General features: G+C 43.2%; 2 protein-coding genes across 7 annotated transcripts in view; both read left to right on the forward strand.

Annotated features, from left to right (window-relative positions):
• Positions 1-13,535, forward strand: part of capn15 (calpain 15) — a 40,360-nt gene extending 26,825 nt beyond the window's left edge. For 5 of the 6 annotated variants that reach the window (XM_084567901.1, XM_084567899.1, XM_084567900.1 and 2 more), the window contains 8 exons: positions 890-1,113; positions 1,696-1,821; positions 3,491-3,643; positions 5,900-6,061; positions 6,173-6,408; positions 6,522-6,691; positions 9,198-9,376; positions 10,460-13,535. In XM_084567901.1, the coding sequence (XP_084424027.1) occupies positions 890-1,113; positions 1,696-1,821; positions 3,491-3,643; positions 5,900-6,061; positions 6,173-6,408; positions 6,522-6,691; positions 9,198-9,376; positions 10,460-10,637 (1,428 nt within the window). In that variant the 3' untranslated portion in view covers positions 10,638-13,535. Of the gene's footprint in view, positions 1-889; positions 1,114-1,695; positions 1,822-3,490; positions 3,644-5,899; positions 6,062-6,172; positions 6,409-6,521; positions 6,692-6,830; positions 6,868-9,197; positions 9,377-10,459 lie in introns of those variants that run through there. The other variant, XM_084567904.1, reaches the window with a different exon arrangement.
• Positions 13,536-13,835: 300 nt separating this feature from the next.
• On the forward strand, positions 13,836-25,453 carry mss51 (MSS51 mitochondrial translational activator). Its single transcript, XM_084567906.1, has 7 exons — positions 13,836-14,238; positions 15,796-15,971; positions 16,317-16,466; positions 19,349-19,473; positions 19,772-20,335; positions 24,131-24,224; positions 24,793-25,453. Exons 2-7 carry the CDS (start codon positions 15,814-15,816, stop codon positions 24,998-25,000), a joined length of 1,299 nt encoding a protein of 432 aa, XP_084424032.1. The 5' UTR covers positions 13,836-14,238; positions 15,796-15,813; the 3' UTR covers positions 25,001-25,453.
• Positions 25,454-26,544: the final 1,091 nt, after the last annotated feature.

The following is a 26,544-nucleotide window of genomic DNA, read 5'->3' on the forward strand; positions in this document are numbered from 1 at the left end:
ACATAGAAGCAGACACGGCTGCACTTGCCAGCTTGACAGGGCAGATGTCTCAGAATTTAACTAGGTGAACCCTGAAGAAACTCTGAATAATAATCTATTCATTTAATGTTAATGAGTTCAAGTTAATTCATTTTATCACCAGCACGTCTCAGAGGACCCAACAGAGGAGGAATATATAATTAATTAACAGTCAGCAATTACAGGACAAATGAAGGTTTGAATTATAGAACAAATAAAGCCCGGGTATAGGAATGCAGGCCTACATGCTAGACAGATGCGCTGTGAAATTCATTTGTCTATCTTGGTGCCTCTACATGAGACGATCAACAGGGGTGCACCATCAGGACGGAAAAACTAAGAAATTCTTCTGGGCCCTGTGGAAAAATAAAAATAGAAAGGTGGCACATTTTTCAATGACAACAATAAACGCCCTCAAACCTATAAAGGCCTTCCAGTGCATCAGCAATACTTGACAGCACTTCCTGTAGTTTGCCTGTCTGGTTCGCTATCTACCCTATGACAGATTTTGCTATTTTCTACTGGCAGGATAGCACATGTACATCTTTGCCTGGCCTCTCCAGAACCTAGAATCTCCCCTGATCATCAACCTTGTCTTCTAGAAGAAAAGGTTAGGAATTAGAAGCAATGATAGGTATTCTTTAAGCATGATGTCTGTGCAGTAACGCGACTGATAATTCAAAGAAGAAATAATAAATAAGACACTCAAACTTTCTTATCAGGTTATGTGTTCAGAAACTAACTTATAAACCTTCAGTCACAGCAAACAGTCAGAGAGCAGTTTAGAACAACATCCTGTTACGAATTTACCTTTCTCTGTGAGTCATACCTCATGACTCATATTTCCTCCTCCTCTTTCCAATCATTCCAGGCCCAGAGGAAACAGCTATGGGTGGCGCTTATTGAGAAAGCGCTGGCCAAACTCCATGGATCTTACTTTGCCCTGCAGGCGGGGCGTGCCATCGAGGGCCTGGCCACGCTCACCGGGGCCCCCTGTGACTCCCTCATGCTCCAGGTCAGCTCCACCAACCCCCGAGAGGAACCCATCGACACGGACCTCATCTGGGCCAAGATGCTTAGCTCCAAAGAGGCTGGGTAAGAGAAGAAGAGGAGGGGAGTTACTCCACACAGAGTAGATATATTAATAATACATAATAAACATCTCACTTGAATCAATATCTTCTAATTGCAACTACAAACAGAAAGGTGTTACAAAGGTGCTGAATGCCAATTTGCAGCGTGCGTCTGTCATAAAAGGTCTCATAATCATCACTTTGATATGAGAGCTTTCAAGCGACATGAGAAAGCTAGCAGAACTCCAAAGGGGCCAAATCATCTGTGGCCAAACTGCAGGTCCATCTGCCAGAATTCAAGTGGTGTTTAATATATCAAAGGACGGGAACAGCCTGGGAAATCAACACATCATTCATAGACTGTAATAAACACCCACCAAGTTCATCACCAAAGAAGAACAGAAACTGAGGCACATCACTGGGATATATTAGCCGTGAAAACAAATAACGGGTATTATTTTAGTTGGAGCTGTGCTCTGCTGCCAAACTTGGAGATTAATTCTTGAGATTTTAATTCCGAGGCTTTCCCAGTTAAATGGGAAAGATTCAATTAAATAAGAGCATTATTTGTGACTGTTTACTAATGACGGTGCTTGTTTCTTAGGTTTCTGATGGGTGCATCGTGCGGGGGAGGCAACATGAAGGTTGACGATGTTGCCTATGAGTCTTTGGGTCTGAGGCCTCGGCACGCGTATTCCATCTTGGACGTGCGGGATGTCCAGGGTTACAGGTGGGGGAGGATTCCTCTTTTTATGCCTCCATTAGATTTTATTATGTCTTTGAAATGACTGTTTTGTCGGCATCGCGCCCGCATATGCTTTAAAATTCCACAGTTCATTAACTTCAACAGAACACTGGGGCACCATTTTAGAGTAGTGTTTTAAAACGGGAACTTCATATGGAGGACAAGAACTGCCAAAATCAATGAATCAATAAATAAATTAACCACTCCATAAATTAATATGCCGTTAAATGAACCAAAAGTATTATAAAACATAAGAAAGACCATTTTTTGAAATGTGCCATGAATTTGCTTCTGTATTATTGTATTATAACTACTACATTTAGGTGCTTTTCCATTTAATTGTCGGTTTCATTAATTGTTTGGGTAAAGTTACATTTATTTGTCTATGTATATTTTCATTTGCATTACACACTTATTTCCTTTCTATTTCTTTTTTTTAAGAAAACTAACAGTACAGTTTTAGTTCTTTAGTTTGAGGATAGTTTTGGATGAGTTCAGCTGTGGTTATTTTTATTTTTTTTTTACAAGGAGAACAATTTGCTCCATCCATTTCCTTGCCTGGTGAAAAAAAAAAAACATGTTAAAAGTTAGCCTGTGTCTCTAAATCGAACAAAATATATTCATATAATTCCTTTTCTTTCATAGGACAATCCTAAATAGTATTTTATCTTTCCTTTGCTCATAAAGAGTACTTGGCTACATACTTTTAACCTGGAAGCCAAACCAACTTCCCTACTCACACATTTTTTGTGGCAGAACTTGGTCTGGAACCACTCTGTTGGGAAGTGATTATGTTTGGACAAAACCCTTCCGTGCCTGTTAAATCATTGGGGGTGGGTTTATGTGGTGGAGGACGACAGGAGAGTAACAGTGACGCAGTCATCTATGTCTAATTTACTGCTAACAATACGGCTCTGATTGGTTTTAAGACTTTCCAACTGCATGCTGATTTTTCTTATTTCTCTACATTGATTGAAACATGCCTCAGAATGAAATCCAGTAACCAAACTCATGATAAGAACTGAGTCTGTTTTATATTATACACTGGAAAGAAAAGGTATTCTAATTTAAGACCTCATTCATTCTTTGTGAAAGTATTTCTTGAATCACTCAGGCGTAAATGGGCTTGAGGACAGTTGAGAACAGGTACATATCAGTTCAGTTTGATCAGTCTGATCAGGGCAGCAGTGTGAATTCACACAATGGAGACTTCGTCTGTCTTACCCTTGAGAGGAAGCTGAGAGTTAGTAGCCAAAAATCCCAGGTGTAATTTACTCAAGAGCCTCACACAGCCACTTTAATTTGCTGCCACAAAGCAATCAGAGTGGAAGATCTTCTCACAGCACCTGATCTAAAATGAGCTCCTACTGCTAGGAGCTTGAGGAGATGAAAACGGTGAGCCCCATTTTTCAGAAAGCAGGGACTCTCCAATATGGTTTTCCATTATGCCTCCTAAGACCTTCACTGTATGGAGGAGGCACTAAAATGAAATGGGTTGTTAAAATGTAGGCAATCTTCCATAAAAGGAGCAATATGAGTCTGCAGAGATGGGGATGCTGCATTGAGTGAAAGCTGTTGCCGTGTTAACTGGTTCTTTTATTTGTCTCTCCGTGTCCGTTTATTATCCTCCTCCCTACCTGTCACTTGGCTCCAGGTTGTTGCGGCTGCGTAACCCATGGGGTCGCTTCTCGTGGAACGGCAGCTGGTCGGACGAGTGGACCGAATGGCCACAGCACCTCCGTCACGAGCTGATGGCGCACGGCAGCAGCGAGGGCGTCTTCTGGATGGAGTACTCTGACTTTATAAAGTAATAATCATAATTACACACATTCTGAAACCACTTTTGGCTTGTTTATAGGAAACAAATGCAATAATAAGGGCATCATAATATTTTAAAGCTTGTTTGCAGATGAGTTAAAGGGATAGTTTGGTTTCTTTAGTAAATGGTAGGTAAATGGAATATTTACTTTCAGACTCCATTGACAAAAACAGTAATTGTATCCTGTTTTTTGTAAGTTGTTGGTTTAATACCGTGTGACTTTGGAGTTCTGATCAAGGCAGCAGTAGTCCTGCAATTCCTGTAATTTCTCTTATTTGCCAATGGAACCCGGTGGTTTTGAGGCAGTGTAGCAGACTAGTGGCTCACCCAGTCCACATCAATCGGTGCTCGCCTGGCCTTCTCGAAACGGGGGAGTGGCGACCACCCTTCAAACTAAAACAAAAAGTAATTCATTCATTCATTCCCACTTAGCCTCTCTGCCCCCTAGTGGCCACCCGAAGTCACGGCATTATCTATAGTCTAAACCCAGCATATTCTGTCAGCGCAATACATCATCATTGTGATGTTTTGCATGACTTTACACTCATTGTCTGTGCTCACTGGTGTGATTTACTCACTTCCTTGTGTTTATTCCGCTGTGGTTAAAAATGTAAAATGCATGACTTCTTTTGATGATTTATCCCCTGAAATATTTACCCACCACCAGCTGTTTATTTACCCACCACTGGCAAATCTTATCGGAGTGCAAGCCAGTGAAATAACACCAAATGTCCTTTTATAAGACGGACACACGTGACGTGCTAAACGTGATGGATGGTTTAATAATCTAATGCCCCTGTTGATTTTACTGACCATCTGGTATCGACACCATATTGAATGTCAGTGTTGTTGTTGTGTGTAGTACGCTGCGGTTGCTGACAAGAGCCTCATACACTGGTTTCTACTCCCTGGTGTTGATATAGAATCCTGGATGGGTTTTTTTTTTTTTAAATGGTGGGATTTGTCAGGCAGAGGCTTGTCAATTCTCTCTGTTTATTTCGTTGTTAGATTAATCTTGTCATTCCATCGTGCACTAAATCAAGTATCGACTTGTATCTCTCTAGCTGCTGTCTTGTGTTTTTATGCGTTACGCTTGCATATCCTTCCCTTTCACAATCTTTCACTGGCAAGTGGTTTTGTAGTGGCTTTGTAGAAATCAGTAAACACTGTCGCCTGTAGAACCTGATTTGAAAAGAAAACTGAAAGTAATCGGAAGCATAATAGAGAGTTGCTGTCCGCGATTTGCAACCACTACAATGCCACAAACAGCAGAAAACAAACTGTTCCGATCAATCGAAAGCAAAAAAAACAAAAGTCAAGTTTGAATATAATCTGAGACTCATTTAATGAGTGAAGTGAGAGTTCAGAAACGCAGTTTATAGATCAGATTTTATGTGAAAAGAAAGGTGATATTGCTCGGCCAGAAAAATAAATCCATGGACATGACTGATAAAGTTTTTGTTACTCCCAGCAAGCCATGTGATACATTTTTACAAAGTCCAAAGTTTTACTGAGTACTCAAAGATAAATTATGTGATTGCAGCACGCATGTCTGTGAGTGATTTATGTTCCTCGTATCTAACAAGATAAGAGTGGCAATAAGTCCAACACGGCTGTCCTCCTGAACAACTGAAACCCGAAAAATGTGTTTCATCCAAGACGCTCATCCTATTTATCCTCTGGCTGTTTTTTTCATTTTCTTATAGAGCGATAATCTGTCCGTTTTATCCTGTATGATGCACCTACATCCTGTGAAACAAGCCACTAAAATGAACTAGAAATGAAGTGGACAAAAAGGGCCGCTGATTACTGATAACATTTCAGAAAGATTCCACTAAATACAAGGACAGATGAAACGCTAAGAAAGAAGAGGTTTTATCGACAGACAATTTTGTCTGTATTGATCAAAACCGACTGTAAAAGAGCAGCGTTACTGCATTTTCTTCATCTTTTCTTCCTGATTGTCAAGAAGACAAAAGGGAAATGCGTCAGAGCGAGGTTAGAAAGTGAGGAAGTGGAGGATAATGTCTCTTGGGGGCTCCATCTTTGAGGAAGAGGTCTGATATGTTAGCAAGGTAAATTGCGTTTGTAGAGCAGCATCCTCTGGGGCTGCGTTAACATTTAAGAGTTGCTGGTGATGCATAGAGACTTGACTCCTGATAGGAAGCAATCAGCCGCTCACACTGCACATGTAGCCCTTTACTGGTTAGTGCCATATATAGACTCAAGTTTTTCCTTGTGCAGGTACTTTGACTCAGTGGACATCTGTAAGATCCACTCAGACTGGCAGGAGGTGAGACTACAAGGCTGCTTCCCCAGCAAAGCCAGCGGGCCGGTCACAGTTACATCCCTCACTGTGCTGGAGAGGACTGCACTGGAGTTTGCTCTCTTCCAAGAGGGAAGCAGGTAAATCAGACATGAAATCAGCGTTGTACAGCTTTTAATATCTTCCCTTTTTTTCCCTCTTATGTTGTTTGTTCCACCTCCTTATGAATCTTCTCCTCATCCTCTCTGCAGGCGCTCAGACACGGCAGACAGCCACCTGCTGGACTTGTGCATCATGGTGTTCCGCGCCTCCTTCGGTAGTGGCAACAAGCTGACTCTGGGCCGTCTATTGGCCCACAGCAAGCGCGCTGTGAAGAAATTTGTTGGCTGTGATGTCATGCTGGAGCCGGGGGAGTATGCTGTGGTCTGCTGCGCCTTCAACCACTGGCAGATGAACGTCAGCGGGACAGGAGGTCCACCAACGCCTAGTAGGTGGCAATATGGAACCAGACAGACCAGATAACAGATCCGTTCAGTTAAACGCATTATCAAGTATTCTCCTGAAGTATTATTCTGAGGCATCCTCCTGTTTTGCTTCCAGTCTCAAGCCCCACCAGCGGAGCAGCACGGCGACCCAGCCAGGACTTCCCCGGCTACATCCTTGCCATTTACAGCTCCCGACAGGTGATGGTTGAACAGGTGGAGGCGACCGCCACCACGCTGGCCGACGCCATCATTCTCCTCACGGAAAACAAAGGCGAAAGACACGAGGTGAGGCACTCAACAAGAGAAGATGGTCTAGAGGATAATGCAACCCATGATTCAGTTTAATGATCGATAAATGTATGATGCTAAATAGCTTTGACTTCCCCTGTCTTCCCATCTCCTTGTCTCACACACATACACACAGTTTCGTCATCTTTCAGTGTGATATTACATTCCAGACCGTGAGTATTTCAACAGGAACCTATTCTTTGTTCTCTGGGCTCTGTGCTTCAACACACTCAGTGTTGAGTAAGATCATGGATACAGCATTAAAGTCTCTGCTTTAATGTGAATGGGTTTCCATCAGCACGCAAAAATAGTGTGCTAGATGAAGCTCTCAACACGTATTCCCCCAATGAGTAGAGGTTCCACAGTAACTGAAACAAAACCAAGAAACATATTCAAGACTTTGAGGAGAAAGTCCAGGCCTTTATTTCATCCACCTTCAGCTCTTGTTTGAATTAATGCGCTTTCTATCTATTATCAAGGGTTCGACTTAGCCAGTCCAAGGATGATCCACTTCTGCATCCTGAAAGTCTCTTTAGTTGCTTTGGCTGTATATTTATGGCTGTAGTCCTGATGGATGATAATGAGTCCTCTAATGAGTTTAACGCTCCCATGTATCTTTGCATTCATCCCGTGGCTTCCCTCAGCAGTGGGATCATCAATAAATGCCGGTGTGCCAGTTCAGCGGGCAACCATTTTGTTTGCTTTGGGCCTCCCGTCATGTTGATAAGAGGGTGATTATTATTTCAGCAGTCTGCAGAAGTTGCTCCACAACTCGGCTTGTCTGAAAACAAGTTCATCTCTATCCTGGAGGCAAACTTGACTCGATTAAGTGATTCGGACTTGTGCTCCTCGCTCTCCCAGCTACCCAACTGCTGATTTTGTCAAACCAACTACTTTGATGTATCTCTGACAGATTTATGGATTCATAAGCCTCATCATCATCATTTTCTTTATTTGCTCTGTGGCTTAACTCTTAACTCTTTTGCACATGAGCTAACATTTAAACAACATTCATCCACAGTATATGTAGTTAGTCTTGTGTCTATAACTATTGAAACCTTGTAACTTTGGCTCTATATGTTAAAAGTGATATTCATCTTTTGCACACAGTTCTTTATAGAGAGATATAAACTGACTCAAACTAAAGCTGATACTTCGCCATCCCCCATTATGTTATATTTCAAATTGAATGTGTCAAAGCACAGAGCTGTAAGAATAAAAAAACATGTTGTAAAACCTTCCAAATTCTTACTGCCCAGACTGCAAATGCTCGTGAAACTTTGGGGAGCCTTGCAACTCTGCGAGCCACATTGAGATAACACTTTCTTACCAGAGTCCTGAATCCTGTTCTGCTTTTACACATACAAGTACGTGCGCTCTATCTCTTGCGCGCTCGCACACGCACACACAGCCGCTCAAACGCAAGAAAACAAATTATTCTGGCTCTCCTGAACAGCGCTTCCCTGAAAGTGTTGTCACATCGGCTCGTGTTTTATAGGATGACAGTGCTTTTTAAGCGCTGGAGATCATCTTTGTTAAATCATTCAGCTCTTCAGCTCACCAGGAATCCACGCCTCACAATAGGTGGGCTGAGCACTCAGGGAGCAGACATGACAGCCTCAGCAGTGTTTTAACTGTGTGGTCAAATGAAGGTTTTTTTGGTTATTAATAAATCATCTGAGCGACTCTGAGTCGTGGGGAAAAAAAGAAACAAGAGCTTTGTATTATTCGCACATACGTGTTGCTGGCAGACGTCTTTACACACTGGACCGTGTTTCTGGGCAATTGGACGTGAAATGACAGCAGCTAAAGCAGTTAGCGCCACTCATATTTGCTTTAATACAGTCGCTGGCCCTAAAAGAGAGATCACCCCGCCACACTTCAAGTGATGAAAGTCATCTCAGCTTCAGAGAGAGTTTTTATTCTGCATGCAAAGTGCTGTCTTTAAAGCACTTCAGCGCTTATGGAGATGTACTTTCTCACTGCAGCTACGTCGTAGTCAGCGCATTATTTCAGTTGTCAGTCTTCTCTTTATTTGCATTTTCACCCTGGCGGCATTGGTTATTAAAATAACTGGCACTCTGTGTGACAGTCTGCCTAGAGCTATTTGCTGTGACTAAAATGTGCATAGCTTTTTTTTTTTGTTGTTTTTTACGAACAGGTTCAACAGCGTCAGTAAGTGTTTACTGGATGGTAGTTGTCCCTACTTTGGAATTTCGCTCCGCAGAACTAAACATGTAACATTTTCCTGGATTCCTCAGAGCTCACCTTTTCTGTTGATAGGCCCAGAGAGCTACTTGATAAAAATATCATCAGGTCAAGGGTCATAGTGGTTAAAACCTACCAGTGTCTTTGCGGATACAGTAGTTGTGCCAATATACCAGTATAAAGTGAAAGCACAGGATATGTTCACTTTCTTTGCATGTGCCAAACCTCACAATGTCTCCCCCCGCTGCACATCTCCTTCTTACACGCTTGTGTTGCTTCCCCCGTCTGCTCTCAGGGCCGCGAGGGCATGACATGCTACTACCTGACCCACGGCTGGGCGGGACTCATCGTGGTGGTGGAAAACCGCCACCCCAAGTACTACCTCCACGTCTCCTGCGACTGCACTGACAGCTTCAATGTGGTGTCCACACGCGGCAGCCTCAAGACCATCGACAGCGTACCGCCTTTGCACAGGTACGCGTTTTATTTTGCCACGGAAGGAGCCTGAAAAAGTAACAAGCCGAGAGATTTAATGCTCTGGGAACATTTGGTACAGGTGCAGCAGACATTCACCACACGTACACGCTTTTATAAACACAAGGATCGCACAGGGAATAGTGCTCTATATTTCTTAATAATCTACCTCAGGCTGGTTCCAGTGCAGTTAATAGGTGCCTTTGTTTTCTGTTGGTCCCTTTTGGACTGTTCACGCTATTGCTTGAAGGTACACACTTGAAGCATCGAGCGTGGCATGGCTGTTCACACCTCATTAGGTTTCTCCGAATTTAGCTTCTTTGGATGTTGTTCAGTTGGTACGTTACAGCTTACATTAATGTAAATTTAGTACCTTATCACCCCAAAGTTATGGCCCACATAATGGGATACTGTAAAAAGTCACCATGCGAGAGAACTATGCCTTTTACTGCCTTTCCCTCCATCTGACAAGAACATCACTGATAAAAACATGCAGCACTGCAGTATCACACTATTGTTAGTTTGCTCACTTCCTATTATATAGGAAAGCATTTAGCAGCCATGTAATCTTATTCAGCAGAAAAGCATATCCTATTCATTTTTGCAGAGTTGTGAATGACACTGGAAAAGCTTTTATTTTTCACCATATGTCATCATTTTCTTTTGAAACTAGAAGGAGTCAGAAGTGCTGATTAATCAGCTCGTCCTCCTCCAATTCTAACAGTCCCCAGGTTTTAAAAAATATATATATATAAAAAGTTGCTTTAAACATTTATATTTGTTTTAATGATTTGTAGTGAAAGATTTTTTTGCTTTAGTCCATAACCATGAACCTGTCTGACCCTGTTTCCTGTTTAGCATCTTTTTTGTAAAATTAGATAAACTTGCTGTATTTTTACTATTTTATTTTCCATAAATCTACTATTTAGATCTCTTATCGCTTACATCACTGATGCTGTATTTGTACTGAGAACACTTTGCATGTACTCGATCCGTCAGACAGAACTTGCAACTGCCTGAAACGGGAGACTTTCTCTCAGCTCCTTCATGTTTTCCTATCTTTCTCTATGTCTCCCCCTGCAGGCAGGTGCTGGTGGTGCTTTCTCAGCTGGAGGGGAACGCCGGCTTCTCCATTACCCACCGCCTGGCTCACCGCAAGGCAGTCCAGGCCTCCCTGGGAGACTGGACCCCCACCAAGGCCACCCACAGCCCCCAGCTCACCCCAGACATTGATGGCCTGCACCGACCCCGGCCACTATGACCACCGCCCACTTTATCCCACAACGCACAGACCCCCGATACAATGAACTGTCAGACCACTGGAAAAATTAGGCACAGGGTAGGCGAAAGCTCCGTGGAGCCCTGAACCGAGAAGAAAGATGTGTAATTGTGTGTCCTCTTGGATGTACCCCTGAATGTAAAGAATAACGGTGCAGCAAATTTGCTCTCCTCCTAGTAGTGCTCCACAAATGCTGAAGATTTCATCTGGCCCACACCTGCTCTGTCCCCGTGCCAAGTGGATGTGCCATGTCAGGATGAAATGAGGGACCAGGACACAAACCATAGCACCTAAGAGGATCCAGTTCTAACTAATTCTGGATGCTGTTGGTAGCTGCTAGCAATCTCTGTGTGTGAAACAGATGTCAGCCCTCAGTTTCAAACGCATGGAGACGACTCTGCTTCACAAAAAAAAAAAAATTAAAAATCCAGGGTGGAGTGCTGAAACTACTGAGCCATCTGCCGGCCCACAGCCTATGAGCCAATCACCCAATCAGACACTTCCCCTTCCCCTCCATCTCGTCCACAAAGCAGGACACTTCTGGGTCAATGTCACCCCTCCTCAGTACGGTACTTCTTGAGCCAAACCGACCCGTTTTACTCACAGTGATACGTTTTATATTTTCAGCATGAGTCTTACTTGTTTTGTACACAACCCATATCCATATTTGTGTTTTTGAGGTTGTAGAAAAAAAAGCCATCATTCATCCACACAACATTGTCTGTCCCCGCGCTGCGTCCACACCGCACTGCTGTCTCTGTAGCTCAGGACCAAACCCGTGATTTGTACAGAAAGCTCAAGTAAAACCTCAAGCGCATGTTGTGGCAGTTGTGCGGCGCCCTAGCTGGAAGCGCACCTTTCTCTTACTTTGTCTGTTGTCTCTGCTGTGCGTGGTGTCAGAGGTCATCCTGTTGAGCGTACTGTTGTGACCTGGAGACTTAAAAGAATTCCCACTCCTGGCCGATTTTGGCTTTTTCTCCTACAGAGAAACAGCCATTTTACCTCCTTCCTTCCTTCCTTCCTAATAATATCTTTAATTCATTTTCAACCCTGGTGGTCAATTTATGGAAACCCTGAGGCTTTCCACATTGACTTCAGAAGTCAGTTTACACATAAATTAACACAACGTGCTGCTTCTTGCACCCCACAATTTGTGTCTGACCTTTTTTTCGGTACTGAAAGCAAGTTAGCGTCTGTTTCTCACACTTAACACATTTAGCCAGTATCATTGATTTACACTTGAGTGTACTTAGGGAGTGCTGGAGGAGCTGGTGGCTGTTTGAACAGTCAGTTTGCCATAGGGGAGCTCTTAAGAGGAGCTGCCGAGTTTACTTTTGGGAGGTCAGGGACGGCTTTTGTTTGCTTGGATGCGGCGCGGGCGTCTGGGCCGTCCTCCCACTAGAATACACTGACAGCATGTTAGCGGCAACGCGGAGTCATCGCGAAGGAACAAAATTACCATTTCGCCAGGCTCGCCGCGCACTTAACAAGAGACAGAAGACACCCCGGAGACATGTTGTGACACAGAAAGAAGTTTAATTCTCTTGGAGTCGGCGTTGTTTCAAACACCTTCGGCCTGTAGCTGTTTCATGTGGGTCCACGTTTAGGGTTCTTTCCAATTTCTCCGGTGTCAAAGCCATTACTCCTGGTTCCCTGAAGATCTTTCAGTCCTCGCCATGGCAACGTGGATGTTTCGTCAGATAGAGAGGGCAAACATTAATGTGGTACTATAGTAACAGGACGGAGCGGGAGACTTTTTTCAAGTTGATGTCTTACTATTATGTAGTGAAATGGTGAAACTTGAAAGCTTATAAGCAAAATCTCTGCAGCATTCGTACAACTAATGATTGTTTAGTAGCGACAAATGGAGTTAAATGGAAACTTTAATGAGATGGTTCACTCCAGGCGATTTGAACAAGTGTTAATCATCTCATGAGCATTGTCCCTTTTGTTGGTAGTGTCAGCATTAGTGGTAAATGGCAGCACTGCTTCCTGATCCTTGCATCCGCACACTGTTTCTCTAGTGAAACCCGAGGCTGAAGTAGCTGTAAATATGTTTTCCAAAGAAACATTGTGTGTAATGAACACTTTCAAGACGTCTGTTTGCTTTGTGTGAGTGCGTGCATGGTCGCAGCTAAGTAGCTGTGAATCCTAGTGTCTAATTTATTTGTACAAGTGATTTTGCAGGTGTGGTTTCTAATGATGAATACTGAGCTGGTGAGTGTCAGATAAAGGAATGTGATAAGTTTGCGGACTCTGGTTTGAACCCGGAGGGATTAGCTTGATAAGACCCCTGCACTGAAACCCATGCAAAGACCTCAACATAAGGTGTCCCTGCCGGATCACTTTACATTTACATGAGATTCATTTTTGTTTTTATTAAGTTTCTTTTTGATCATAGCTGTCTTTTCTGGCTCTTGGTGTCCTCATGAACCCACTCCTCCTCTGTTGAGTTGTGTTGGTGGCTCTTCTGTGCTTCAGGGGCGCCCCCTGCTGTTCAACGGGCACCAACCAGAGAGGAGGAGGTCAACGACAGACCAGCCAACACAACCGCCTTCTCTCTTCTCCTTTAACCACTTCCCTAGTTGTAAATTGTACAGACTTGCAAACTGAAATCACACAAAATATGAGAAAATGAGAAAATGAATCCACTTTTAAACTTGTAAAAACAATGAAATATGAAATAGTAGAAATAAACGAAAATTAACCTAACGCTGAAAAAAAAAAAAAAACTGACGAATGTGATATATATTTTATTGATCTCTTTTTGGGAGGGGTATGATTATATGTGTACAAACATATGTATGTTTAATTTTCAATCTCAGGTTCCGATGGACCAAATAAATTTTTTTAAATTAAAAGGAAGCCCTGGTCTTTATTATAATAATCTTAAAAATTTTCAAGTGCCAGAGAAGAACCAACATTAATATTTTCTCCTTAGGCTTTTCTGCATTAATAAGAGCGCCTTGAAGCTTTTAAGCTGCATATATTTAAATAAGGACATTCTAATGAAAGGATAATGTATTACAAACATGTTTTTCCCTTCCACTTGTTTACTGCGCTGTCACTGATCTGCCCTCTGACGTACGAGTTTGTTATCATAGATTTCTGTGATGTGCCTCTTCTCATCTCAGGACTCCCTCTTCTCTGCTGGATGCTGAACATTCCTTAGAACATGTTTGTGAAGTAACGTTATACAAGATGTCTACCCACCCCGAACTCCTAATTTGATCCAACTCCCCCCCCCCCCACCCCCTCAACTTCACCCCACTCCTCCCTACTTTTTCTAAAAATGTACTTCTGTTCCACTCCACTCTTCTCCTGCTCCCACCTTCCTCTGATGGCAACCACCCCGCTCGCCCTCCCCAACCCATCCAGCTCTGTCTCCCACTTAGTAGTTCCCCTTAACCTCAGATGACAGGAGCACCCTTCTCCCACGTTGACTGTGTGTGGGGGTAACTTATACCGACTCCAGCGGACTCACCAGGGGGTGACATCCAGGATAAGGAGCTGTCAATCACTTTCTTTATCTTGTACCAAGAAAGCTCTTCTAGAAGACGCTCCTCTGCTCTGGAAACCAAAGGTACGGCATCTTAAATAAATCTCTCAGTGTCTAGTTGTGGAAAGGCATCATCTCATCCATTCCATGTGAAAATGACTAGCTAGTCGGAGGGAGGCTCATAAAAGCCAAACAGTTGCGGTGCCCTTCTCACGGGAAATCTGTGCTCCCCTGGTGCTCTGTAGATATGAAATAACTAATTAGATAGAAGCTTTTCAATTTTTGTCTGCAGACGTGATAAGACTAAATCACTCCCTGTAGGAACACTCGAGAATCTGAAAAGACCCAAACTTCCCCAAAGTGGAAGAAAACTTGTGGAAAACTGGGAAGAAGTGTGTTGTGATTACAGAGTAGCCCCTCGGTGTGATAAAGTGAATCATTTATTGTGCTCCTATCAGTTTTTATCGGTGCAATTCGAAATGTTTCAAGGTTAAATGCCGCTGTACTTTGGGGACAGGTAGTTTCACCGCAATGAGCAGGTGTGGGAATTTACAAGGAACTATAAACGCGTCTCGGACATTAAGTCGCATTAAAATCTAAAGAAAGATTGGAGGAGGCATGTGAGCTCCTCCACCAGTTGATCACATTTCGCTCTCCCCTTATTTCCCCCCCCCTATGACTAGCCAAGTAAATAAATCATGTGAAATGCATGCAGGGGAGGGGTTGTGGGGATGGAGGATTTCAGTCAAGGGCAGAGGCTGAGCGACGCGCCTTGAAGAACATGCCTAATGGAGCCTCAGCTTGTCTGAGGTTTTGCGAAATCCACTTGTCATGAGAGAGTCTGTCATCGGGGCCGTCGGGGCCGGGGTGGTTGTGTGTGCAAGAGGGTGTGTTTTAAAGCCCACACAGTCCTGTGGGCAATTTGTCTTCCGCACACCACTTCAGATGCTCCTTATGCTTTGTGTACAACTGTTTACTTTTGTGAGTCAAGAGCAGAATATCAGAGTGATTGCAGTGAGAATCTTTGTTTTGTCAGTGCTTTATCAGTTTTGAGTGCTGTTTGGTCATAGCAACAAATCATTTGTGTGTCTTGGACCTGTCCTCCCGACGCCATCCACATTTTTTTTTAGCCCGGCTGCTTCTTCTCATTTGTCAGTCGGACCTGGTAGGGGGTCCCTGATACCCCCTCTTCCCTTCCCTTACCCCTAGCCCTGCTTCCACGGGCAAAGGGCAAACCAACAGCTACATGGATGGGGCTGTGCTATTTCAGGAATCTGTTTCCAGGTCTAGCTTGAGTGACAGGTCCAACTCTAGAAAGGAATCCTGACGGCCACAGTCATGAGGTAGAAGCGGTTGGTTTGTGTTACAAGGCAATCTGTGGGGAACTCGCTCGCGTTTGACGGGATGACACTGCGAGCTGAGGCAAATGTAATGGCCGATCAAATGCCTGATCTTGCAGGGTGAGTCAACTTGTACCACCTCACTGTAGCAGGGTGGGCCAACAAAAAGCAGATAAACATTCCTCTTTTAATCTATGCCCATCCTTTGAAAGAGGTCGAACATTAGGCGACAGTATAGCCCTTAAGTGCAGTAATATAACATTAAGTGTACCTGTTATTTAATGCTTCATTCCTCCCTTAGTGCAAAAGGCAGCACAACATGGCGTCCCACATCCCGGCGCTCCCGCAGTCCTACTCTCCAGGCACTGACAGCGTCTTTTCTGACCAGTCTGGCTTCCACTCTCTGGATACCAACGTACCCGGACTCTCTAGGGTGATTCTCAACAAGCTCAGCATGAAGGACTATGGAGAATACAGGTAAAAAAAATATATATATATCCGTTATAACCGTTAGATTAGAAATGTCCATCCATTTATCCTTTGTATTATATAGTGTATATTTATTTCTAATTCTATTTCTTGTAGATTTTATATATTTTTTTACTTATTATTTATATATTTATTTATTTATTGGCTTTCTTCCAAGTATTTTCACAAGTTTCTTTTTAGTTTGTTTGTTCAACTAAGCTACTGTGGCCAAGCAATCTCCTTTGTGGATCAATAAAGTCTATCTAAATCTTAGCTCATATGTCCAATAAACGCTTTATTGTCTCAGATTCCACCTTAAACTTGTAACAATGACTACTGTCTGGTTCCATCAAGGGCTGCCGTTGAGGGAAAGCCAAAAGCCATCTCGTTCCGCAGCTACAAGGAGATGTTCCAGAAGATGGAGGAGACCTTCAAGTTCTGCACGGGCTGCAACAAACTCCCAGAGCACCTCGCCGAGGGACAGGCCCTGAAGCGCTGCGTGAAGTGAGTGCAAAGCCACAAGCGAAGAGGGGTGCAGGATCATGGAGGCGGTGCGTCCACCTCCGCAGGCGTCCCATTGTGCGTGATTTACTGCATTCTAGCATTAACACCGATTAACATTAATCATTGTTGACAATCGGGGTATTTTAGGGAACAGAAGCGTATCCCGTTCGCTGGTCAGCTCTGTCATCACACAAGCAGGATGTTATCCAATAGCTGTCATGTGTGAAGCATTACCAGTTGCCGTTGTATCAGCAGAGGAATGATAAGCCCCCAAGGTGCAGGCAGAGGTGGACTATGGCCAGTGGCAAATATAGCTAAGTCCCCTGACTGTGATTCAGATTCTGTGCAACTCTGCAGCTTATTAAGAGCAGCTTAATGCAGTTCATGCCGCTACACTGTGAATTTCGAGGAGTGAACTGAGAATAGAGAGCGGAATACTGTATGCTGCATTTTTATGAGGATTTCATTTGTCTCCAGACTCTCTGTCTCCCTCCCTCTCATCCACACACACACTCTTGCATGTGAATTCCCTTGAAATTCTCAGCTGCCACTGGCTCTCTTGGTGCCAGCGACAGCAGCAGGCTTTAGACAAAAAATAACAGAAATGCTGACAAGAAAATAAAACAAAACACCAGAACTTTGACATCCGTTAACCACCAAGAACCCAACAGTGTGTCTTCTGCAGGAACCATACTAGTCCTCATTCTGTGTCACAGTGCTCTATTTACTGTATTACCGCTGAGGTATCTCTGCAGAAGTGTTTTATAAATTAACTTTCCGGGCCACTGCTTGTTTTCTCACCATATTTTGACTCACTTTGTCCACTCATAAGCCTCTTTTGGAGGATTAGTGCGCACAAAGTGCACCGCGGTGGAGCAGGGTGGCTGATAAAAGATTTTATGGAAATCTGGGTGCCTCTAAGCCTGCACATGATCGCAATGTAAAGTAATAAAACACCAACTGCTGCAGGCCGTCAGGCCTCAAATCCGACGCATTACCTCATCACCTAAACCGTGTGACAACCACATATCAAGTGGTCAAATAGCAGCGATGAGTTCCAGCTGCCACTATTTTTGTCTAAAACATGACGGAGAAATTCTTGAGAAAGTCAAGGGACTGCGTCCAGAACAAAGTATCACGATGTTCACATCTTAGAAACAGCACGTTCCAGCTGGAGGTCCAATAAATAAAGAAGCTATCATGATGTAGGTTACAACTGATATACCCATAAATCATTTTTTATGAACCTCAGCTAATTTAGCACTTTAGTAGCTTTCCATTTAGCATCAAATACCTAAAGAGAAAAGTGTTTTAAAGCAATGTTTTCTCAGGAGACTCTTGCGGCCCTTAATTTATATGAAAGCAAAACAATACTAGGAGTCTACAACCATGTAGACTTTGAACTAAATGCTTAACCTCTTAGGAACCAGAGAAATTAAAGTGGAGTCTACTGGATGTAAATCACAATGAGTTTTATGTCAAACGAAACTTTTTTTATCAGGATTTTATAGCAGTAGCCCAAATCAGAATTTTCTAATTGTCCACTGAGGACACCTGACCTAAACCCTAAACTGGATTGTCATCAGTCTTACAGTTGTTTAATGCAAGGATTGTGCTTGGGATCCTTTTGGGACACATTCTGCTCTTTGAAGTACCGCTTTTCCTGCAAGTCCCAGCTCTGCAGAGTCGGTCCCAAATGCTCCTGTACTCTGTCAGGTACTTTACTGCAGTCAAGTTACTTGATGCCCTACACATGAAAACCCTACCAGCAACAGGAACCATCATGTAAAACAGGAGCCCTGCAGAATGCAAGGCAAAGATGTCCACTTTTTCGACATGAAGCTTAACAGTTAAATGCATTGCTGTGATCTTATTTTATCTCTTATTGCTACTTTACAGACAACCTGAGGGCGTGCATGCATCCAAGTTAGCAATCTGTGCCTTGTTTGAGTTCCTAATTCATCGATTTATTTAAATCAAGATTCATCTCTGCTGGGGAACAAATGCAATAACGTCACATTAGCATATTTAACTGCTAATCTTATATGTTGTCCCTGACACAAGCATGAGGGGTCTGACCCAATTTCAATTTTCAATCAAACTTCCAAATCCCATCTGAAATTCTAACTAAAACTCTCTCTGCTTCTGTCAAATTGCCTGTGGTACCATGAATTTTAAATTAAAATGCATGTAGTAAGTCCCAATGTCCACCACAGGGGACATTTAAAAAAAAGTATAGTGTTCTGTGGTTAAAATGTTGTGCATCTGAATAAAACTTTTTTGAATGTCACCTTAAACCCTTATCTTAATAAAACATATCAAATATGTACTCTATAACCTCCCATGCTCCCATAAAATGTGGCCGGTGAGATGTCAGCCAGCTCCTGTTGCACATGTCGCACCCCGGCCTATGATATACCCCTAAAAAGACCAGGACATCACCCACATGACACAACAGGTTTCAGTTCTCTAACTTACATAGTTTTTAAATATATACTGGAGACGCATGGCCTCTGCAGTGGACAAAAAAATAAATAAATAAAACTACCAGGTCCTCAGAGGTCAATCTTGTGTGATCATGCTAACCGGAATTTCTCACAGGAAATTGCTAAACTGTTAATGTTGTGGACAAATTTTAATGTTGACTTTGTTGTGACGTCTGATGCAGAAGGTCACCAAGTCACTTAGTGTTTTGGGACCTTGAGTATCTGCAGCAATTGCCAGTTGTCTGTTTAGATATTTCTGCCAGGAGACGGACCAACACATGGAAATTCAATTACAGTCAAGTAATAGCTTTTCAAATGAAAGTGATGTTCCTTTAATCTAACATCTTTAATTTCCTTGCCATGCTGTGTTACATTCCCCCTGCTGTTTTCTAACAGGTGTTTGAACGTCTACTACTGCACAAAGGACTGTCAGAAGAAGGACTGGCTTCAGCATAAAAAGGTCTGCAAAACGCTGAGACTTGTGGCCATTGACAGACTAGTGGAGTGGCTGATGTTCACTGGTGAGAAATGAAAGATTAAATTAGTCTCGGTGACTGTTTGAATTAACAGAAGCAGAAATCTCAGTAATGATTGAATTGCATATTTTAAAGCTCCGCTGCAGAAATGAAATGCCTAAGAGACAAATAGTGACAGAAAGTCACAGTGCAATATTAGTGTGTTTTAATTAAAAATTCTTTTTTAGCCTTTGGATCTTTCACTTCTAAAACACACTGTGAACTTGTCAGACAGAGTGTGCTCTAGGCTGTGTCCTCAGCTTTGTGCCATTTAAATTCATCCTAAGTTCTACCATGCTTCCAGGAGACCTCCCATTGCCCACTGAGAAGTGGTCCAAATCAGCTGCTGAGGTGAAGAACTGGGACGACTGGCTTCCCATGCAGGTGGACCTCTCATCCCGTCTTGACACCGTCTTGTCTGGTGCCAACATGGTAAAGCTTTGGAAAAACGCCAGCAGGCCTCGGCCTGATGATGGTGACTTGCGACAGTCCTTGTGGCGAATCCAGAGCGAGTTCCTCTCTCGAGTCCTCACAGTTGGGGCGGCCATCCAACGCTTTAGGCTGGACCCGTATGCAAAACCGCTCACTATTCACATAGCAGGGGCGTCCCACAATGAGACCATGGGAGCTAGATTGACTGACTATGATGAGCTGAGCAAGATGTTCCCTGGACACCAGGGTATAGAGGTAGTGATGGTGGGACCAGAGGTGATAGATGGGTCCATCATGAGGCCTCCTCTTAGAGCGTTTGGACCAAGGCAGAGAGTCTACATCAGCGCCTACAAGGCTCTCTACCACCAGTTCTGGGAGGACGTGGTTGAGAAAGAGGAAGCAGCCAAGCCAGACCTGGTGGTTGGATTTCATCCTGGTATGTACTCAACCTGCCAACAACTAGAGAAGTGCTTATCAGATGTGATCGTAACAGCATAAAAAGAAATCTTGAGAGGGGCCTGATTTCAAAATGCTTTTAAATCAGGAAGCAAACACCATAACGATCACTGAGGCCATGAATAAAGACAGCTTAGCTTGAGTGGTCAGCCGTCTCAGAGAACCAGTGGCTTGTCTCCCTCTATGCTCGTCCCACAATTACCTCTTTCAGAGAACAGAGAAACTAGGAGATGTGTAACTCAGTGGATCTGGCCTATTCATTAGCTCCAGGCTTTTATTGGGGATTTGGGTGATTAATGGGAGCAGCTGGGAAAGAGTTTGGCTTGCGATTGCTGGACTCAGCATAATGTCAGTAAGTTGCCCTTTTGAAAGGGGAGCCTCTGCCCTCTACCATCCACATGAAGTCCGGTGCAAAATCCCTGATATGTAGAAGTCTGAGTAAAAGAACGATCTGATCTAATAAAGACTTTTTTCCTGAGTTAAAAATAGGTCTAACATAGTACAAAGGGCAACTGCAAATAGCACATTAGAGCCAAAGTCTTGTCACCTACCTACCCTTTTGTCCACTCTCACAGACAGCCTTCTCATTAAAGTGGCACTATAACCCTACACCTCCTAAGCCCTCGTACTAAATCTATTCTTTGACCCTTTCACCTGTAAATCGGCAGTAAAGCCCCGGCCCCAAAAGTACCCCTAACCCCTGGGTCCGTTATCACTGCAGGCTCCGCCGGAGCTAAATATACAGGAATCAGTCATCCTGTGAGTAAACCGTCTGAGAGCCTGGCTGCATTTCATGCTGCGAGGCTGGCAGAGCACTGCATTATGACACTGTTAAAGTGATAGGGGAGCTGGCAGCATGACGAAAGGAATGAAAAGGAAAGGTGTTTATGTGTGTGTGCGTGCGCGCGTGTGTATGTGTGACAAGAGAGAGGGGGAAAAAAACTGATATACTGCAAGGTAAACAGCGAGACTCTGACCTTTGACAATATGAGAGAGGAGGCGATTGATGCGGGCTAAGTAATGTCATCCATACAGAGACAGATGCCTCATAAACGCAAATTGCTTTTTGATATCCGTCACATAAACAGGATTTTCATAGCTCTCCAACTTTGTTTTTGTCAGAGCAGGGAACAAAATAAGTCTGTAATAAGTATTATCATCAACTTTATCCACCATATGGACCACATTTGCACCAGTACCAGACAATTATTGCAGTCATTATGAGTCACCTTAATATCTCCTGGAGGTCTAAACACTGGCTCCCTGTTAAATGTTTTATCATGATGAGGAGAGTAATCTCTGTGATGTTCGTATCACAGCATGCATTATTCAAAGCAAAATCCCCTCTTCCTGCAGTTTGGGGTTTCTGGGAAGACGTGACAGGCGGTGGATGACATGACACCATCTGTGTGCCAGCATCACAGGCCCGACAATTCTCTGCATCTGTGGCGAATATACACTCCAGTATGCGCCGTGCACTACAGCACTACAAGTTTAATAAAGATTCCCCTTACCTTATCTGTAATTACATCCTCCTTTTGCACAAAATGATAATGCAAGACTTTATTGATCAGTGTAGAAAAATTCTCACATCTGTTGCCCGCCTGGTTTTTGTCTCTCTCAAGGACACTTCAGCTGGACGGATTTACACTATCTGCTGCCACGGCAGCTTAAACCTCTGTAATCTGGTTGAAGGGCAAACTTTTCACCATACTAGGCCCTGCTGCTCCAAAAACAGGCAACTGATATGAACCATGGAGTAATGTGACATCTGTCAGTTAATATGTTGCAGGATTATGGCCCCAGCCCATCTTAACTGTAGCCAGGACGCTGCATTCTGTGTGACTGAGCGGGAAATGTCATAACTTTTCCAGCTGCCTTGGTTCGTGCTGTCTCAAGTCCAGCTGAAGTTCTTAAAGGCTTGGTTGGAGCTCCAGAAGGAATTACTATGTTCTGGCTAACAAAAGAAAGACCAGCAGGAGACTAATCAAGTGTAATCAGTTCAATCTTCACCTCGGTGGGGAAACTTTTTATTTTCTCTGTTGGCCTCTGTAGACTGGAACTGTGTGAAAAGCCTGGAAGCTTTTAGTGTCAATCGGCTGACTCGTTCTTGAGCATTTAGCGGCTAAAGATCCAAATACTTCCCCAAGGAGATGGGAGGATGGTGGAGGGAGTGATGGACTTACATTTGTCACGTGGCCGGATAAAACGTTTAGCAGCATAGAGTATACATGATACAAACAGCACACAATTGTAGATGTATGATATGTAGGAGATTGATAGTGGATAAAAATGATGGGTAGACCAGATAATTATTAATGAGAAGTCACAGTTATAAGACTGAGACTAAGCAGAAAACTCAGTAATCTCAGAATCTCAGAAAAGTGAAGACAATTACTCTGAACAGGCTGTTGGGGCCAGTACCACACATGAGAAACATGCAGCTCCGCAGATCAAAAACATGCAACTTCAGGCTGGAGACACTCCCGAAAAGGAAAGGGAAAATAGATAGAGAGAGGGAGAGAGAGAGAGAGAGTTAATAACGTGCTGTACAGCTGTAGAACATAAATGCATGAGCAGGGAGAGAAGAAAGTGAAGAAAAGTCCCCCAGCAGCCTAGGCCTATAGCAGGATAACTAAAGGATGGAGTCATATAAGCTAACCCATATAAGATTTAAAAAAAAAAAAAAAGATTTAAGCATAAGCTTAAAAGTTGAGAGAGCATCAGCATCCTGAATTCAACAGGAAGTGTTGTGTTTCATCTTTTCACAAAAAAACAGAAGCACTGGGTGTTAAAGGGGAACTACTGTTTTTTACAACCCCTTAAGTCTGGCATAAAATACAGTCATTTACTCACCCATATAACTTTGGTATTGGTCAGATATTTAGATTCGTGTATATCCATATAGTGGGAGTGGCTGAGGCACCGAAATGCAGCCTCTAAATAATGCATTATCTGCCGCAAAATGCGTTCATTTCACCAATATTTTTTTATGGTACGCCAGTACTATTCCCCGTTTGAGTCCAGAGTTCCCTGTTATCGTCATCCGGGGTCTGTAGATTGACCTACTAACCTCTGACCTGGATGATGTCATCTCTAAGCGCTGCCGCACTCTGCGCATCTTGTTTACCTGTAAGTTGCAACTGCTATTTTTTTGCAACATGGCTTAATATTTTTCCGATTCTGAGGTTGTGGACGACGACTTTGATGGACGTCCTTACCATTTTGAGCCAGAGTATACGGATGAGGAGCTCATTGAAAGGAGGATGCGGAGGCAGAGAGAGGAACAGCTGGCCAAAGAACAACAAACCGCTACACGTCCACGAATAGATAGCAGGTAACTCTGGACTCAACAGGGAATAGCACTAGCGTATCATAACAAAATATTGGTGAAATGAACGAGTTTCGCATCAGATAATGCGTCATTTAGAGGCTGCGTTTCGGTGCCCCGATCACTCCCACTATATGGATATACGCTGATCTAAATATCTGACGAACGACAAAAAAATGACACCAAAGTTATATGGGTAAGTAAACGATTGTATTTTATGCCAGAAATAAGGTCCAGGTTGTAAAAAAACAGTAGTTCCCCTTTAAGACAAGACCAAAAGATTCAAATAACTTGGTTCTTCTACTGAAAATAGGTGCTCTGGTTTGCGTTTTCTCGCCACATGCAGAGGTTTTAATCTAAAAATTAATATTTCCTTTAGTAGTGTCTGTCTGAGATACTTTTGTACGTGCCTTGCTGACAGTTTTTTATTTCTTTTTAATCCAGGGTTTCACGCTAACCAGGGTCTGGTAGAGGGTTGGCTGCCCACTCTGCTGCTCCTCAGGGACTATTACATCCCTTCCTTTTTCACTATGTACAGGTAGGTCATGATACTGTTATCTCTTCTTTATCTTTTTATTGGAGAGGTTAAAACATCTCTTAGGACTTTAAGTGAATACTTAAAATTCTTAGTGCTCATGGGCCTCCTTAACTCATTTTGTATACCTCCTCCAGAAAGAGATGCAAAAAAACACTTGCACATCCTGTATGGCAAAGTCTCTTCCAAACACATATGGCTTTTAGTCTCTCTGCTCCCCAACTAGCTGACCTCATCACCATCACAGTCCTCCATCACAGTTATCGCTGCCTGAGATCACACTCCACTGCTTCCTCTCGACACGCTCTTTTTCTCTGGTGACCGACACCACTTTCCTTTTTGTGCAGAGGCAAAGTTGAAAAGACTTTCTTTCTCCTGCTGCAGGTGTTGGCAACAAACTCTCCCTGCAGAGTTCCGCTTGATGAAATAGCAAAGTTAATGATGTTGTTGTCTTCTGTTCTCGAGGAACTTTCCCGTGTCTGTGAGGAGGTGTTTAAATCTCTCAAGAGTGCCACATAACAGAACTAGATTTGATAAATCGATTTCCTTGCCATCTTTCTGTTCCCTACAGTGAGATGGAGCTCAAGTGCTCCTTGGAGATCCTGCTGGAGCTGGAGATGAACATCATTGACAGAGGACCCAATCCATTCACCTCCCAGAAACCAGAGCAGGTCCATGCGTGCCCTAACAAACCCCCGGTCTACTGCAACTCTCACTACGTCTGTTTCCAGGGTCTGCTGCCTCAAGAGGACTTTGAGGGTCGGGATGCAGACAGTTAACATTTCATCATCGAGCACGTCAAAGCCTTCAAGATTTGAAAATATGATTTCCTGCAGCCCTTAAGAGATGGACACTTCGCTGCTATGCTGTGACACCAATATGCACATTTAAGCTTTTTTTATCTTGAAAAATACACATTTACTGCGTCGAAACAGTGCTAAACACCCACCTTTGAATTCTAATACAATTAATTAAAAAGGAAGATTACAGAAATCCCTCAAAGCTCATTTTAAGGCTCAAAGGTTTCTACTCCATTGGTGCCGAGAGGTGACATGCTCCACGCATATAAAGGGTCACGCATGCATAATGAGACCGAAATGACTTCAGTCGTCACGTGGTGGCTTCCTGTGTTTTGTTCTGCGGCTAGACCAATTCCCAAATCTCACAATGGCCGCATGAAATCAGATCATATGCATACTAATGGAACACATAATCAGAAAATTAAACCTGAATAAATTACAGTGTGCCACACGAGATTCATTTCATTTGGTTGTTCATTTTTCTTCTTTATCGTGAGATTCTGTTTCTCGTTTTGAAGAAGACGCTGCACCTCGAATGGTGAATCTGGAATGTTGTTGTTGCCGCTGTGTGTCGGCAGTGGATATTCTAAGAAGGTCAAGACCCCTGCAACACTTGTAGTGAATGGAACAACTTCATTAGATTGACACGTTTGGTTTCTCTTTAAAGTGAAAAAAAAAAAAAAAACATTCATATACATATGTGCCGATGGGGCACCTGCAAAATGGGCGTAGTATTAACAATATACACCGATCAGGCATAACATTATGACCACCTTCCTAATATTGTGTAGGTCTCCCTTGCGCCACCAAAACAGTTGTGACTCACAGAGAATGGACATGGGCCTTCTGAGGGTGTCCTGTGGTGTCTGGCAACACAGTGTTGTTAGTGGGGCCTTTGGGTCCCATGGGTTGAGGGGAGGGGCCTCTGTGGATCATCCCAAAGATACTTGATCAGTTTGGAATCTAGTGAATTTGGAGGCCAGGTCAACACCTTGTGCTGTTTTTCATGTTTTTTTAGTTGTTCCTAAAGCGTTTTTGTGTGTGTGCCTGTGTCAGGCTGCATCCTGCTGGGAATGGCTGCTGCCATCAAGGAGTGTCAGTGCTATGGGGTGGGGGTGTCTGGTCTGGTCTAGGTGGGTGCTACATGTCTAAGTAACAGCTACATGAATGCCAGGTCCAAAAGTTTCCAGCGGAACATTGGATTGTCACAAGACGGTCAATGTTATTTACTTCTCCTGTCATTGGTTTTAATGTTGTGGCTGATCTGTGTAATAGAGAACTCTTTTATTAGCCTGTATTAGTGTGGGTTGGACATATTGTCATGTAGTTTCAGGCCTGTCATTGTATCAGACTGGCAAAAGAGAGGAAGTTCAGCAAGAGTCAATGGTAAAAACAAAATCTATAAACACAATAAAACAAACAAAAAGTAAAATGTGGAACTTCTTAAATTCTATCAATTATGTATAAATGTAAATTAAATTTACTTTAATTTAAATGTACCTACTCTGAGAGTTTTGTAATGG

Source organism: Chelon labrosus, assembly GCF_963514085.1.
Source record: "Chelon labrosus genome assembly, chromosome: 19".
Taxonomy (NCBI): Eukaryota; Metazoa; Chordata; class Actinopteri; order Mugiliformes; family Mugilidae; genus Chelon; species Chelon labrosus.

Bases quoted from the DNA above. Each gene is read 5' to 3' on its own strand.
- mss51 (XM_084567906.1), top strand. From the start codon at position 15,814: ATGGCGTCCCACATCCCGGCGCTCCCGCAGTCCTACTCTCCAGGCACT. The intron at 15,972-16,316 runs GTAAAAAAAATA...GGTTCCATCAAG, and splicing joins AAGGACTATGGAGAATACAG to GGCTGCCGTTGAGGGAAAGC. The intron at 16,467-19,348 runs GTGAGTGCAAAG...GTTTTCTAACAG, and splicing joins GCCCTGAAGCGCTGCGTGAA to GTGTTTGAACGTCTACTACT.